The 13,151-nt window shown below is 41.1% G+C and overlaps 1 protein-coding gene and 1 long non-coding RNA gene across 2 annotated transcripts in view; one reads left to right on the forward strand and one right to left on the reverse strand.

Annotated features, from left to right (window-relative positions):
• Positions 1–10,182, reverse strand: part of LOC117282143 — a 21,778-nt gene extending 11,596 nt beyond the window's left edge. Inside the window, exon 1 of the long non-coding RNA XR_004512776.1 lies at positions 10,069–10,182. This is a non-coding gene — a long non-coding RNA (uncharacterized LOC117282143). The remainder of the gene's footprint in view (positions 1–10,068) is intronic.
• LOC111862225 (E3 ubiquitin-protein ligase Siah1) lies at positions 5,009–7,362 on the forward strand. Its single transcript, XM_023847438.1, has 2 exons — positions 5,009–5,084; positions 6,411–7,362. The coding sequence occupies exon 2, from the start codon at positions 6,416–6,418 to the stop codon at positions 7,310–7,312; it is 897 nt and encodes a 298-aa protein (XP_023703206.1). The 5' UTR covers positions 5,009–5,084; positions 6,411–6,415; the 3' UTR covers positions 7,313–7,362.
• Positions 10,183–13,151: the final 2,969 nt, after the last annotated feature.

The following is a 13,151-nucleotide window of genomic DNA, read 5'->3' on the forward strand; positions in this document are numbered from 1 at the left end:
CCCCCTCACCCCACATACCCCTCAGTATTCTCGCCTTCCATCTTCAGCAACCCATCCTGGGTGGCTGCACTGTTTCACCTTACCCCTTTTTTCGCTTAGTGGGGGGTTGAGTCCAGCTGGGTCCACTCGGCAAGGCGGCCACTGATTGGACTATTGTACCTGCTCCGGGCGATTATGATGATGGAGAACTTGGTTGAATGAAGATTGGCAGGGGAAACCGAAATACTCGGAGAAAACCCGCCCCAGCGCCAGTTTGTCCACCACAAATCCCACTTGAACAGACACGGGATCGAACCCTGGCCGCCGCGGTGGGAAGCCAGCGACTAACCGCTTGAGCTATGGCGCGGCCTCGCCTTACACCTGACACTAACCAATGCTTACAGAAGTTGCACTGAAGGAAATGGATACGACTGGAAATACAACACAATATGAAACCACGATACGATATTTGTACGTTATCCTGACGATTGTTTGGACGCCCGGATGTCATCGTACTCCCCGTCACTGAAAAGTTGACCGATGGAGTGCACTACAAAAGTTGAACGACCAAACGAACTTCCCAGTTGAGTGCGGATGTCGGATGGGTCCATGCACTGACGGGTCAAATAATTTAATTAATGAAGTTCGATCTTGTGGGGTATTACACCGTGTAGTACGTTGAATAGCAACCGGCGTTTCGGAGGAATATGTCGCCTCCATTTTCAAGGTCGAAGTACAACCCAAGCAAGAGACCAGCGTGAAGGAAGTGGCAAGTAGAGGTCGGCTGACTTTCAACGGAATACGCGGCCTTGTATCCCAGAAGATAGAGCTCTTCATAACCACAGATGTGAGAACCTCAAATCCTACAATTAATGACCTTTCCATGTAAAGCCACGTATTTTTTATTTTACGGATAGCTGAAAAATAAAATGTTTTGTGCATTATTTGGTGTACATATATTTATCTGCCCTGAACTCTCAAGTTTGCCGGCGCTACCAGATTTTGTGAGAAGTAGTGGGTCTAAAATGGGCTCCACTCAGCCTCGTGAGGATAATTGAGGAGCTACTTGGATGAAAAATTAGCTGCTCCGGTCTAGAAAACCGAGTTTAACGGCCGTGGGGATCCGTTGCGCTGACCACGAGACACCCTCTATCCGCGAAATGTGGCACTAACTTCGCCGACAAACGGCGGCCGCTCGGTCGTATAGTTAGCTCGCGGATTAGAGGCCACGGAGTTTTTATTTGTTCTCTGAGGTATGACTGACTGAGAACATATATCCTGAGAACCCTACCGGCAGAGACCGCTTGAAAGACCCTTGGGTATGGCATGCAGTTCACGTTAAACTTGGATAGAGTTGAGACGATGTGAAATACACTGAACTGAATTAGCACAGGTTTCAGTACACGTCTATTCTGTGATTGTGAGTCGTCGGTTTCCAAGACAGCAGAGGACATAAAACTCGTCGGGAAAGCAAGAAAAACGTAAGGAAATTCCCAGGGTAAAATAAATGCATTTTGGGGAATCAAGTCCCAAATGAAAGGATAATATTAAATATACATATCTGAAAACTAGATCATGAAAGGGAAAACGGGATTGAAATGATTACCTCTCCCTCTTGATTTAAATTCCAGTCATAAAGAAACAAATATCGTGGTTTAATTATTGACACCTTTATACCGTATTAGTGAGTTTCCAGTTCTGAATCTTGTCCCGGAGGCCGGCTACTCTGTGCCTTTAGTTCCTTTAAGTAAATACAGGTAAAAGAATCTTAAACCAGTTCACAACTTTCTTTCTTCATTGTCATATTCGAAAGTATATAACAGGTGCAAAATACCGTAAAATAAACTATCGGAAGGATCCATGCAAGGAAACTTATCCTTTCTGATTTTCTTAGCTATCGGCTGCTACCAGAACAAGATATCTCCACACGAATATCAAGTGAAGTTGTGTTACGCCACTGACGGCACTGCAACATTTGTTTGCGAGGATCCTGCAGGCACTGACATTGGAGGAAACTCCTTACCGTACCAGTAACCATTTGTCAAGAAATCATACCGTCCATTTTAAATGAATAAATGGACGCAGTTCAGGTCAACAACATCAACTGACCTCATCTTGTCACATATGAAGAATCGAAGTGAGACTTCCTTCAAAGACAGTTCACATTCGTATGGCAGATGAGATCTGGCATTAACACATGAGATTACGCCAAGAAAATAATTTTACGCAAGAATTACACCGGTAGCAATCAACTGGTTTAAAGCAGTTTAACTGCTATGATCATTCTTGGCTCTCATGACGTTAGAGAAACGAAACCAAAACTTCTACCGCAACTCGGCTTCCTCAGGTAAGTATGTCATTTGCTCCACACCAGAAACAGCACTGACTAGAACTTCTGGAATTAGGTAACTGACTTATATTTCCTGCACACCAGACACACCGCCATGGCTCAGCTCCTGGATTTGCTCCACACCAGACACAGCAGTGACTAGAACTTCTGGAATTCTACCGCAACACTCAGCATCGGAACTAGATTTTCTTTTATCCACTCTGCACCGACCCCACGGAAAACACAGCCTATATTTTTGACAAACCCTGTTCACTGCGATCTTTTCTAGCAATAGATCTCCTACTGTTCGGCGAATTTGCTTCTGCGGGAAATGTGTTTAGAGACCCGTTGCCTAACGATGGACATCGCGCAGGCCACATAGAAAACACTTCTTGCAATACTTTTCCCATTATTGCGTGGGCGCATTTCGGGCGTTGTCTAGAAATGGATCTGCATGTAACAATGTTAAGCCCAATTTTCATCATCACTAATAGGCCTTAGGTTTTAGCATTCTGCTCCGGGCTCTCTGAGTCTTCCATGTGACCATTCTCTGCCCCAAATTCTGTATACATTTGTTGTGTCCCCATTCATTAAGCTGCAAATAAAATTTTTGTATCATTAAAAATTTGCATTCGGCTAATCTATTTGTTTGTGTGAACCTGCACCAACTTTTAATTAAATAGTACGTACATAAAGGATGTTGGGCATCTAACTTTATAAGATTGACACATGATCGTAATCTTGGTGTCCTATCTCGGGAGATTAGTCTGTAAATGGTCACAGTGAAGAGATACTGGAAAGTACAAAGTAGAGTGTGATTGATACGTTCGATATCATGTAAGTGGGGCCTTTATCATATAACACCGAAATTTGTTGTTATCACCGGATAGTCTGTGTTTATTCATTACAATGACTAATTGCGAATCAACGGCCTGCTACTAGTACACGTATCTGCCGAGTTTTGATAACCAGAGGTCATCATATAGGTAAAGGTACAGTTGTCCCTTTGCTTAACTAATTAAGCACTACTCCATGAAGTCGTATGGGGGAGTGGATATATAAATCCACATTTTCTTGGCATCGGCACTAGTTGGAGGTGTCACCGTATAATTTTCAAGTCACAACTGCATGGACCAGCAACGTTACTATTCGTCGCTATGAAACTAAGGTGTATAGAAGTTTGGGTTGCCTCCAAAAGCAAGGCATTTGTATAACATTTCTTCAAAATCTGTCAAGCGATTCTTGACTTCAAACACACGAACTAACGGATCGACAGACATAACCACTTTTTCATGCGTTCCTTTCATGCACTTCAAGAAAAGGGCGGGTTAATAATTAACCACACGGACCACAGCCCACTTTAGGAAGCAAATAGTCCTCCAGGCGGGCCTTTTATGGTAACCAAACATTTATTAGCGTCTCCATTGGACACTAACTGAGAGAGGGCCAGATGAATCCAGGCCACATAATTTTACCCTACTTCTTAAGATTAATTTCAATATTAATGCGTCGGTCTGCAAAATGATATCGCTTTCCAGATTTTATGACTAAATTTTATATGTATTTATTGTTTCTTCTATCTGGCGCCAGTCATTCTTTTTGACAGACAACAATAATTTTCGTGGCAACAGAGGGGGATGATACGGAAATAGTATCAGTATTATCAGCATCATCATAATCATCATCTTGTATACAACTTCCCTTTGCGATTTTCTCACTCCAGTAAGTTTCAGTAATTGGACACAGTCTTCGGCCAGTTCCTTTTTCCTGTCACTTTAACATTCTGCTCTCTTCAGATTCATTTTAATATTATCTCCCATCTTCCCCGTCCTACAAAATAAACATATCCAAAACGTTACCCATAAAAAACATTCTGTATATGTTGTATCAGGAGCCGGGATAGCGTAGTCGGTATAGCGACTGACTAAGGTCCAGACCGGCTCTGGGGCTCACACAGCCTCATATCCGATGGGAACCGTGGGCTATTCCCCCGGGTTAAAGCGGCAGGTGCGTGAAGATGACCGCTCAACTAAATCTAACTTCGAGGTCAAGAATGATGGACCTACACCTCCACTCCCCCATAACCCTTCGTGGCGTTGTGCTTAATTAATTAAGCACAGGGACAACTTTACTTTTTTACATGATGTACCTCTATATGAATTAATTAAACCTCCAGCCAGTCGTGTAAAGTAACTATAATTTTGCAGCTGTAAGTTCGCGGTTTCGATTGCCGATGAGGTTATTAGATTTTTTAATTGACCTAATAATTCGAGCAGCACTATAGGCCTGGGACTGACTTAGCTTCTAACAGAAATAAATACTAGGAATCTTCCTGGGTTGTAAAGGGAGGCAGGCGCGTAAGGCTGACAATCTCACTGCCAGCTCTGAACTGATTGTCTAGAAAATGTGGATCCTCGCCGTCTCACAAACCTATGGACCTCCATGGTATGTTACAGGGATAGCTTCACCTTTTTGTTTTAATTATAATTGCAGGCAACGCCTCTCAGGTTTTGAACAACTGTCATTAAATGTATTGTTACATATGAGAAGTAGGTTTGAACTTTGAAATGTCTGCAAGTCACATGAAGATTATCTTCATATTCTGTCCTGCTGATAATAAGAAAACGGTGGCGAAGTATTCATGTGAAATTTTTTATCAGTCATATTTAAAGAGTTTCATGAGAGATAAACTTGTTTTTGCAACAGTGAAGAGAGACAACGAAGTAGTGACTTGAGAGTGGTGAAACTTCACTAATCTGGCCGCGCTGAAGACCAGGTAAATGAAACTTAAAATCAGAAAGTGAGAGAAATTTTATGCCGTAACACAGATTGACCTGTAGTTACATTCAGTGACTTCAACGCTTGTGTTACCTCTCTGCTGAGCTCTGTTAGCCAGACTACGGCGCCTTATGTGTTTGTTTATGCCCGATGCATTTGCTCGAATTTCATAGGCGCAAGAACAACGTACAATATTCAAAATGCGAATTGCAGAAAAGCCTTTTGTGTGGTATTTCGGGACGAACAAATTCAGACGTAGATGACTGGATAATATTAAAATGAATCTGACAGAAATTCACCTGGATAGTGTGGACTGGTTGTGAGATGCTTATTTACGAAACAACATTTTTGGGAGACCTAAGTGTAGATGGACGTATATTATTAAGATGGACGTTTGAGGCGTGATGGCACGGACTACATTCATATATCTCAACATACAGGGTAGTGACAAAATGTCGCCAGCACTGAACCACTGGTTTCATGAAACGCGAAAAATTTATTTACTACCTGATCTTCACAGGTCTTTGTCGAATGGAGTTAGTTATGTATTAATGTAATTTAAAAGTCTATTTTATGAAACAGTCTGATACAACTATAGTTTAATCCATTTAATAAAATATTTGTTTCGCTGTGCAAGTTTCAGTGCAATTCTTACATCTTCAAGGAAATTTAAGTATAACAGCCATTATCCAATTCAAATTCTATGATTCAAATACAATAAATTTTATATTTTTCATTAGATTTCTAGGTATGCTCCTTGTGTTAAATATCTGACGATTATTTGTAAGTTCGATATTTTTGTCCTTTGATTGTTTTACAAGCTTGAGATGTCTGAGATATGCAGAGAGGATTACATATATTCTTTTGCATCCAATATATTGCTATTTGCTCCCCTATTATATTGCTGTGCCGTGAGACTAAGTGATTAGAAATTGCCTAAAACTAAATGTACATCTCGCTGTCACGGTAGCCGAGCGGTCTAATGCATGCACTGTCTTCGCTAGCTCGGAAACCGAGATCGTGGGTTCGAATCCCACTCAGGGCATGGATGTTTGTGTGCGTTTTTCTGTGTTTGTCTACAGGTAGAGGCCTTGCGACGAGCTGATCACTCGCCCAAGGAGTCCTACCGAATGTGTAAGATCTAGAAAAACCGAAGTGAACGGAGAAGTTCATGGAGATAGGCCTAGGCCCAAATTGGGGCTGTAGCGCCACAGGAAAAAAAATGTACATCTCAGATAAAACTTACTGCATGGATATGATGAAATTAAAATCGGCGATAAAGTCATGAAGTTAGTTACGTCTGTTCTATTCATTAATATTTCAGGTGAAATGGCTGCAGTCAATTCGGACAGTGCTGGGTGCATCATGAGTGTTCTGGAGTGTCCAGTTTGTATGGATACCATGAGGAGCCCAATATTACTGTGCCAAAATGGCCATAATGTTTGCAATGTGTGTAAATTGAACCTTACAAACTGCCCAACATGCAGGGCACAATTTACTGGGACAAGAAACTTAGCTTTGGAGAAACTGTCTCAAGAAATCCGGGTTCCCTGTGCCAACTCAGAAAGAGGATGTACAGAGAAGCTGTCCATTCAAGACATAACGAAACACAAAACTTCCTGTCCCTATCGGCCACACAAATGTTTGTTAGGACTTCCTAATTCTTGTTCTTGGGAAGGACGTAGAACCGACATTTTGCTGCATGCCAAAGAGAAGCATAGAGGTTCTGTTTTCCAGTCTAGAGTCAACATATTTTCGATTTACAAAAACTGGAAAAAAACATTGGAATGTGAGATCTTGTGTACATTGTCAGAAGAAATATTTTTGTTGAGAACTAAGAGAGACTCCAAAAAACGAAAATATTATGAAGCAGTGCAGTATATCGGCCCTGCAGAAAGCGCATCAAAATACAGATACGAACACCATCTAGTATCACCTGAAGGCCACAAGGAGATGACTGTCAACTGTGCAGTCCGAAGTGACACAGAGAGCATGGAACGAATTATAGAAATAGGGGAATGTTTCACTATCGACTACGATACGGCGAAAGCATTTGTTGGCAGAGAGGGCAGGATAGGATGGACAGTAAACATCAGACATGAGCCATCGTTCGGTCGACATCGTTCGCCTGAGGTCTACAGACAGCAGTTCGGTCTAGATAGTTCGCCATATGTCTCCACATGGGAATCTTCATTTTGTTCTCCACAATATTATCATACGAACTAGATCTTGTATTAGAATTGCCTGTCAAAAATACATGATTTATTTACCTTGAATTTCACACTTTTTCAAGGATTTTCTACAATTTTCATAAAACATCCTGACCACAATACTGCCATGCATCGGAATCATTTTTGAAATATTTTCATAAAAACTACATTTATATTACAACCGAGAACAAACACTGCAGTCTATTAAATATCTAAGATATCTATACTTTGATCAGTCGCTACTGATTTTCCATGAAATTCGTTACTAAGATTTTTATTCGATCTCTCAAATCTATAGCAATTCAATATTGAGGTATATTTTTAATTTCTCTGCTTTGCCTTCGTTCTTTATTGTAAATTAATAGATTATGGCCGTTAAACAGTTGAGTAAATTAGATTCTTCACTAAGAAGAGGCTTATGCCAAATCTTACATTCAGTTGTATAAAACAGCATATTTTCATTGCTCCGTCGGCAGCTTTAGGAAATTCTGTACTTGAGGATGAAACTAGTCGTAACTCTGGAGGTGGACTTTTCCCCCGGGCACGCTAATCGAATTTTTTCCACTTTGAGGAGATAAGCCACCCTTGAGTCTCTGAAGCACAGAATCGTTTGTTTTTCGTTTGCAGCTGGAGGACGCAAATTTCTGTAACCCCTTACCCCCAGTTCGCTGAAAACAACCCGTTATAACCTGGAAGAGGATATCTTTAGTTAAAATTATTGGGATCAAATATAGGCACTTTGTATATAGAAGATTGGTTATAGAGCTCTGTAAAAGAAATAAGCTATCCCTGTAACAGGCTTCGGGGGCCCATAGGGTCGTGAGACGTCGAGGTTCCCCTCATTTTCTAAACAATCGGCTCACAGATAGCGGTGAGGTTGCTAGTCTTATGCGTCGGCCACCCTTTACCCCACGAAGATTTCTGGTACTCATTTCCGTTAGAGACCGAGTCGACCACAGGGCCATAGTGCGGCTGGAAGGTTCAGGTGAATTGAAAAATCCCATGGCTTCGTCGGGAATCGAACCCGTGACCTTCCAGTTTGTAGCTAGTGCCTCAACCAACTACACTACCGAATGCCCCTATAGAAATGTGTAGGGTCCATAAATCAAAGATTGATTCCGAGTAACGCCCCACTTGAACTTTTATTCTGAACGCTTGAAACCTTTCAGGTAATCAGGGATATTTGTCGTCGAAATTGATTTACATCAATCAAGCTTTTGTTTATTTAAAGAAATTAAATCACGGTTTCTATTGGGTTACATGATATAGAAATAGATTCTAAATGGTTCTGACGATGGTGCATAACACTCGGAATTAGTGGGTGTTTGAACTTGGTTGTCCGGTGATTAAGATTAGCTCCTTCTAAGGGACCCAGTAGGTGTCTCCCCACTCACCTGAGGATGGAAACAAATCCAGTTTCCGAAACGTTGTGTTCTCTAGTTTAAAAAATACCTGATAGTGCACAAAGTCCAAGAACCCAGTAATTCAGACTGTACTACTACCTCCGTAGTGATCACAATGAACTTGTATGTTTGGAAACATACCTGTGTAAATAAATCTATGTAAAGTGATATTTGTGTTAAGATTGTATGAATCGATTAGTGTGGAAGTGCAATTCCTGATCGCCCTAGTTACAGCCTACTTACACGACCCAAGGAAAATCAAATGCCTACTCTGGTTTAAGCCACACAAGCACCCACTGCTAACGGGGACCAATCCTACATTTCATAGTATTTCATTATCTAGGAATATCTTATTTGTGCCCAACAAAACCCTATAACTAACTGTCCTATCTTAAGCAGCACCATTTTTTTTCCTTGGCACTACAGTCCCAGTGGGCCTAGGCCTACCTCCATGAACTCCGTTCACTTCGGTTTTTCTAGATCTTACACATACGGTAGGACTCCTTGGGCGAGTGATCAGCTCGTCGCAAGGCCTCTACCTGTACACAAATACAGAAAAAAACGCACACAAACATCCATGCCCTGAGTGGGATTCGAACCCACGATCCCGGCTTCCGAGCGAGCGAAGACAGTGCATGCCTTAGACCGCTCGGCTACCGTGACCGGCTAAGCAGCACCAATAGCAATCCCGTACCTACAATTCTAATACAAACTCAGCCTACCACCTTTCGATTACTAATTATAACCTGAAAGCTCAGGAGACAATTACAGCCGTTATGGAGACAAGTGACGCTCAGGGTTAACGAACGGCTAGAAGTCACTGGCAAAGCAATTCACACGTTCAGCCACTGTGTCCCTACTGAGACGAATGTGTTTTATATGCTTCACTTTGCTACGGGCAACAATCTCCACAGATTCAGTGAAGCATTCTTGAATAAATTGGCTTTCTGTGAAAGGTGTTGAGTGTGAAGAGAAGAATGCAATGCTTGGTTTCACTGCTGCTTTCCTTGTTTTATGAACTTCGTGGAAAATATTTGGTGCTTTTATAAAGTACATTTTGGTTCACATCATTTCCCTTCCTTATTTTCCCCATTTCTTTATGAGTTCCAAAATGACGCCGGGCAAGATCTTTGCAAATAATATTTACTTGCACAAGCGATACACAATACTGTCTTTAATCTGAAGAAGTATTCCACCTCTGACATATTTTGAACCCTCTATTTCTGCGCTTTATACTTAAATATGACTCTGACACACATTTTATGTGAGCTACAAAACATAACACAAGACACTGAACAATGGCTATTCCTTGATCAGGAAGGAAACCAATGGTTCAGGAATGCAGGTCTTCGCTGCGATATTTACTCACCCACATCGTTGACTGTCTCCAAGGCCAGATAATAACCGGAAAGGTGTGTATTTCTTAGTCATCTTCATTAGGTGTCCTTAAAATACAGGGCTGTTTGGAAAGTAACATCCGGCGAGCTGTTAACAAAATAAGCAATGAGTAAAAATGTATTATATACAAAAATACATACATACTTAAGCTACTTCTCAACGTAGTCACCGTCGGAACTGAGGCACTTGTAAGGAGGAATAAGTTCTTGTATGCCTGTGTGAAGCCGGTCACGGTAGCCGAGCGATCCAAGGCATGCACTGTCTTCGCTCGCTCGGAAGCCGGGATCGTGGGTTCGAATCCCTCTCAGGGCATGGATGTTTGTGTGCGTTTTTCTGTGTTTGTCTACAGGTAGAGGCCTTGCGACGAGCTGATCACTCGCCCAAGGAGCCCTACCGTATGTGTAAGATCTAGTAAACCAAAGTGAAACGGAGAGTTTCATGGAGGTAGGCCTAGGCCCAAATTGGGGCTGTAGCGCCACAGGGGAAAAAAATGCCTGTGTGAAAGCAGTCTACCGCCTGTGAGATCAGCCACGTTTTGACACCTTCCGTGAACTCATTATTGCTGAAGTGCTGTGATATCAACTAGTTCTTTAGGTAGGTAAACAGGTGGTAGTCACTCGAAGCGAGATGAGGGCTGTTAGGAGGGTGGTCAAACAACTCCCAGTTGAAATGCTCCAGCAGTTCTCGAGTGCGAGCAGCTGCATGCGGGAGCGCATTGTAGGAGCGCTACACCGTGTCAGCATTTTACAACCTTTTTTTCTGAATGACCCTATGAAGATTTTAGTGTTTTGCAATACACTTGTGACGTTATTGTGGCTCCTTGTTGCATGAATTCCAACATCAGCACTCCTTTTCTGCCCAAGAAAATAGATGCTATCGGCTTTCTGGCAGGTAGATAACTTTTATTTAAATTTTTTTCAGCTTGTTTGGTGAATGTGTGTGCATCCACTGCTTTTGCTGCACATTGGTTTCAGCATTCACTAATGAAACCCAGGTTTCATCGTCTGTTACTCGTACGATGTGATGGAGAAATTCATCGCCATCTTTGTTGCATCGCTCTGAAAGAGTCAAAGCCGAAGTCATTCTCTGCGTTTTGTATGCACCTGTGAATATTTTCGGAACACATCTTTCGTGAAACTTGTGATAGTGTAACCTAACTGTGATAATCGTGTAGGGAAGAGTGCGTGAAATTTGTGGAAATTCACACGAAAGTTCTGAAATTGTGAAATGCCGTCTTTCACAATTTTTTTAGTCAACACTATGAACAAGATCATTCCTTATTATAATTAGCCGACCACTTCGATCTTCATTGTGAATATTTGTTAGCCCATATTTGAACATTCTGCACCACTGCCTTACATTTCCTTCACTCTTTAGGGTTTGACCACAAACCACGCATAATTCAAAATGCTATTCCACGGCATTCATATTTTAACAAGACACTAAAGATATAGTGTATAAGTTATACTTTTAGTGTATTAATGACATTCTATATTGTTAACAACATAGTAAAGTATTAAAGTGGCACTTTTAGCGAGAAACATATTTTAGATGGTTTCATATTTAAAAAAAAACATTTCTATATTATTGACGGGTGATTTAATATCAAGGATAATACATGACGAATAGTTTAATAATTTATATTCTTCATATGAAGTTGGTATGAATGTTAACTCAAGGATGATGAGAGCAGATGTGCAGGTAGCATGCATGGGAATGCTGAGAAATATGGTCAAAATTTGGTAGGAGATCCTGAAAGAACAGATAATTTGACAGAGCTACTACCCTACAAATTTACTATTCATGATGGCGACTTGATGCAGGATGGCGTCTCTGACAGGAGAAAACAATTACGGACGGCGTGAAATCAATCACACGGTACATCTGCGCCATCCGAACGCAAGAAAAAATGATTTCGCATCAGAAACCAAGGTAAAGGCAACTGTCCAATGACAAAACCGATACGGTAGATCGCTATTTAAGGACGTCCTTGGTTGTGGCAATACTTCCGTTCTTCTTCACAGAAATAAACACCTCTGAAGTAAAAATGGCTTATGGAGACTACGGAATATCACGTGACTCCCGGGCATCACTGACTTCATTATGGACAACACTGACCGATTGGAAAAACAGCTAACAAACTATTCAACTAGGCACACTAACTGCTTGGCTAACTAACAAACTACACTGTCAGATTAACAATCAAATTCCTTCCGTCAAATGTGACACTTTTTTAAGTTTTCCACCTCGTCACCACCTGCCTTACATGTTTCGGCTCACCACGGAGCCATCATCAGAGGCATTTATAGTAGAAAAAGAAATCACCAACACACAAAACTTCACTTTGTCCAAGATAGCCACGTTAATTGTTAATTGGTTAGTGTGACGGACCAGAATGAAAGACCTTAAACTTAATACACTGTCAGAATTGACTAACTTGGTAACAAACAAATTCTATGTGGGACTGAATAATTAAGGAGCCCATCACTTGTCTGGCTAATCAGCGGACGTAATAATGAAATAAATAATTGCCGATCTAGAGCAATTAACACACTAATACCTAACTGTATAGATGACTTCAAAATAACTGGCCAGTAAAGGTTTATATATATATTTTTTTTCCTTTGGCACTACAGCCCCAATTTGGGCCCTGCATACGTTCATGAAACCTTCCATTTCACTTCGGTTTACTAGATTTTAGACACTCAGTAGGACTCCTTGGGCGCGTGATCAGCTCATCGCAAGGCCGGATTATATTATTACTCCCTACATAGCTGGCCTTGTAGCCACTCTCTTAAGTACAGAACAGACTACCTAATTAAATAATTAATTATACCTACCGAACAAACTGACTAGATAAATAATTAATTACGAAATTAAATAAAAAATTAAAGACAAATTTATTATATTTTCTGATAAGTAATTACACCACATTAATCATATATTATTTCAAGTTTCCTTGTAGCCACCCTGTTATCCAGTGTGTGTCTGCAGCAATCTACAACTTTGCTGATTTCGTCGGAAGAAAATGTTCCTCGTTGGGTTTAAGACCTT

The sequence above is a fragment of the Cryptotermes secundus genome, unplaced genomic scaffold (assembly GCF_002891405.2).
Source record: "Cryptotermes secundus unplaced genomic scaffold, Csec_1.0 scaffold1561, whole genome shotgun sequence".
Lineage (NCBI taxonomy): Eukaryota > Metazoa > Arthropoda > Insecta > Blattodea > Kalotermitidae > Cryptotermes > Cryptotermes secundus.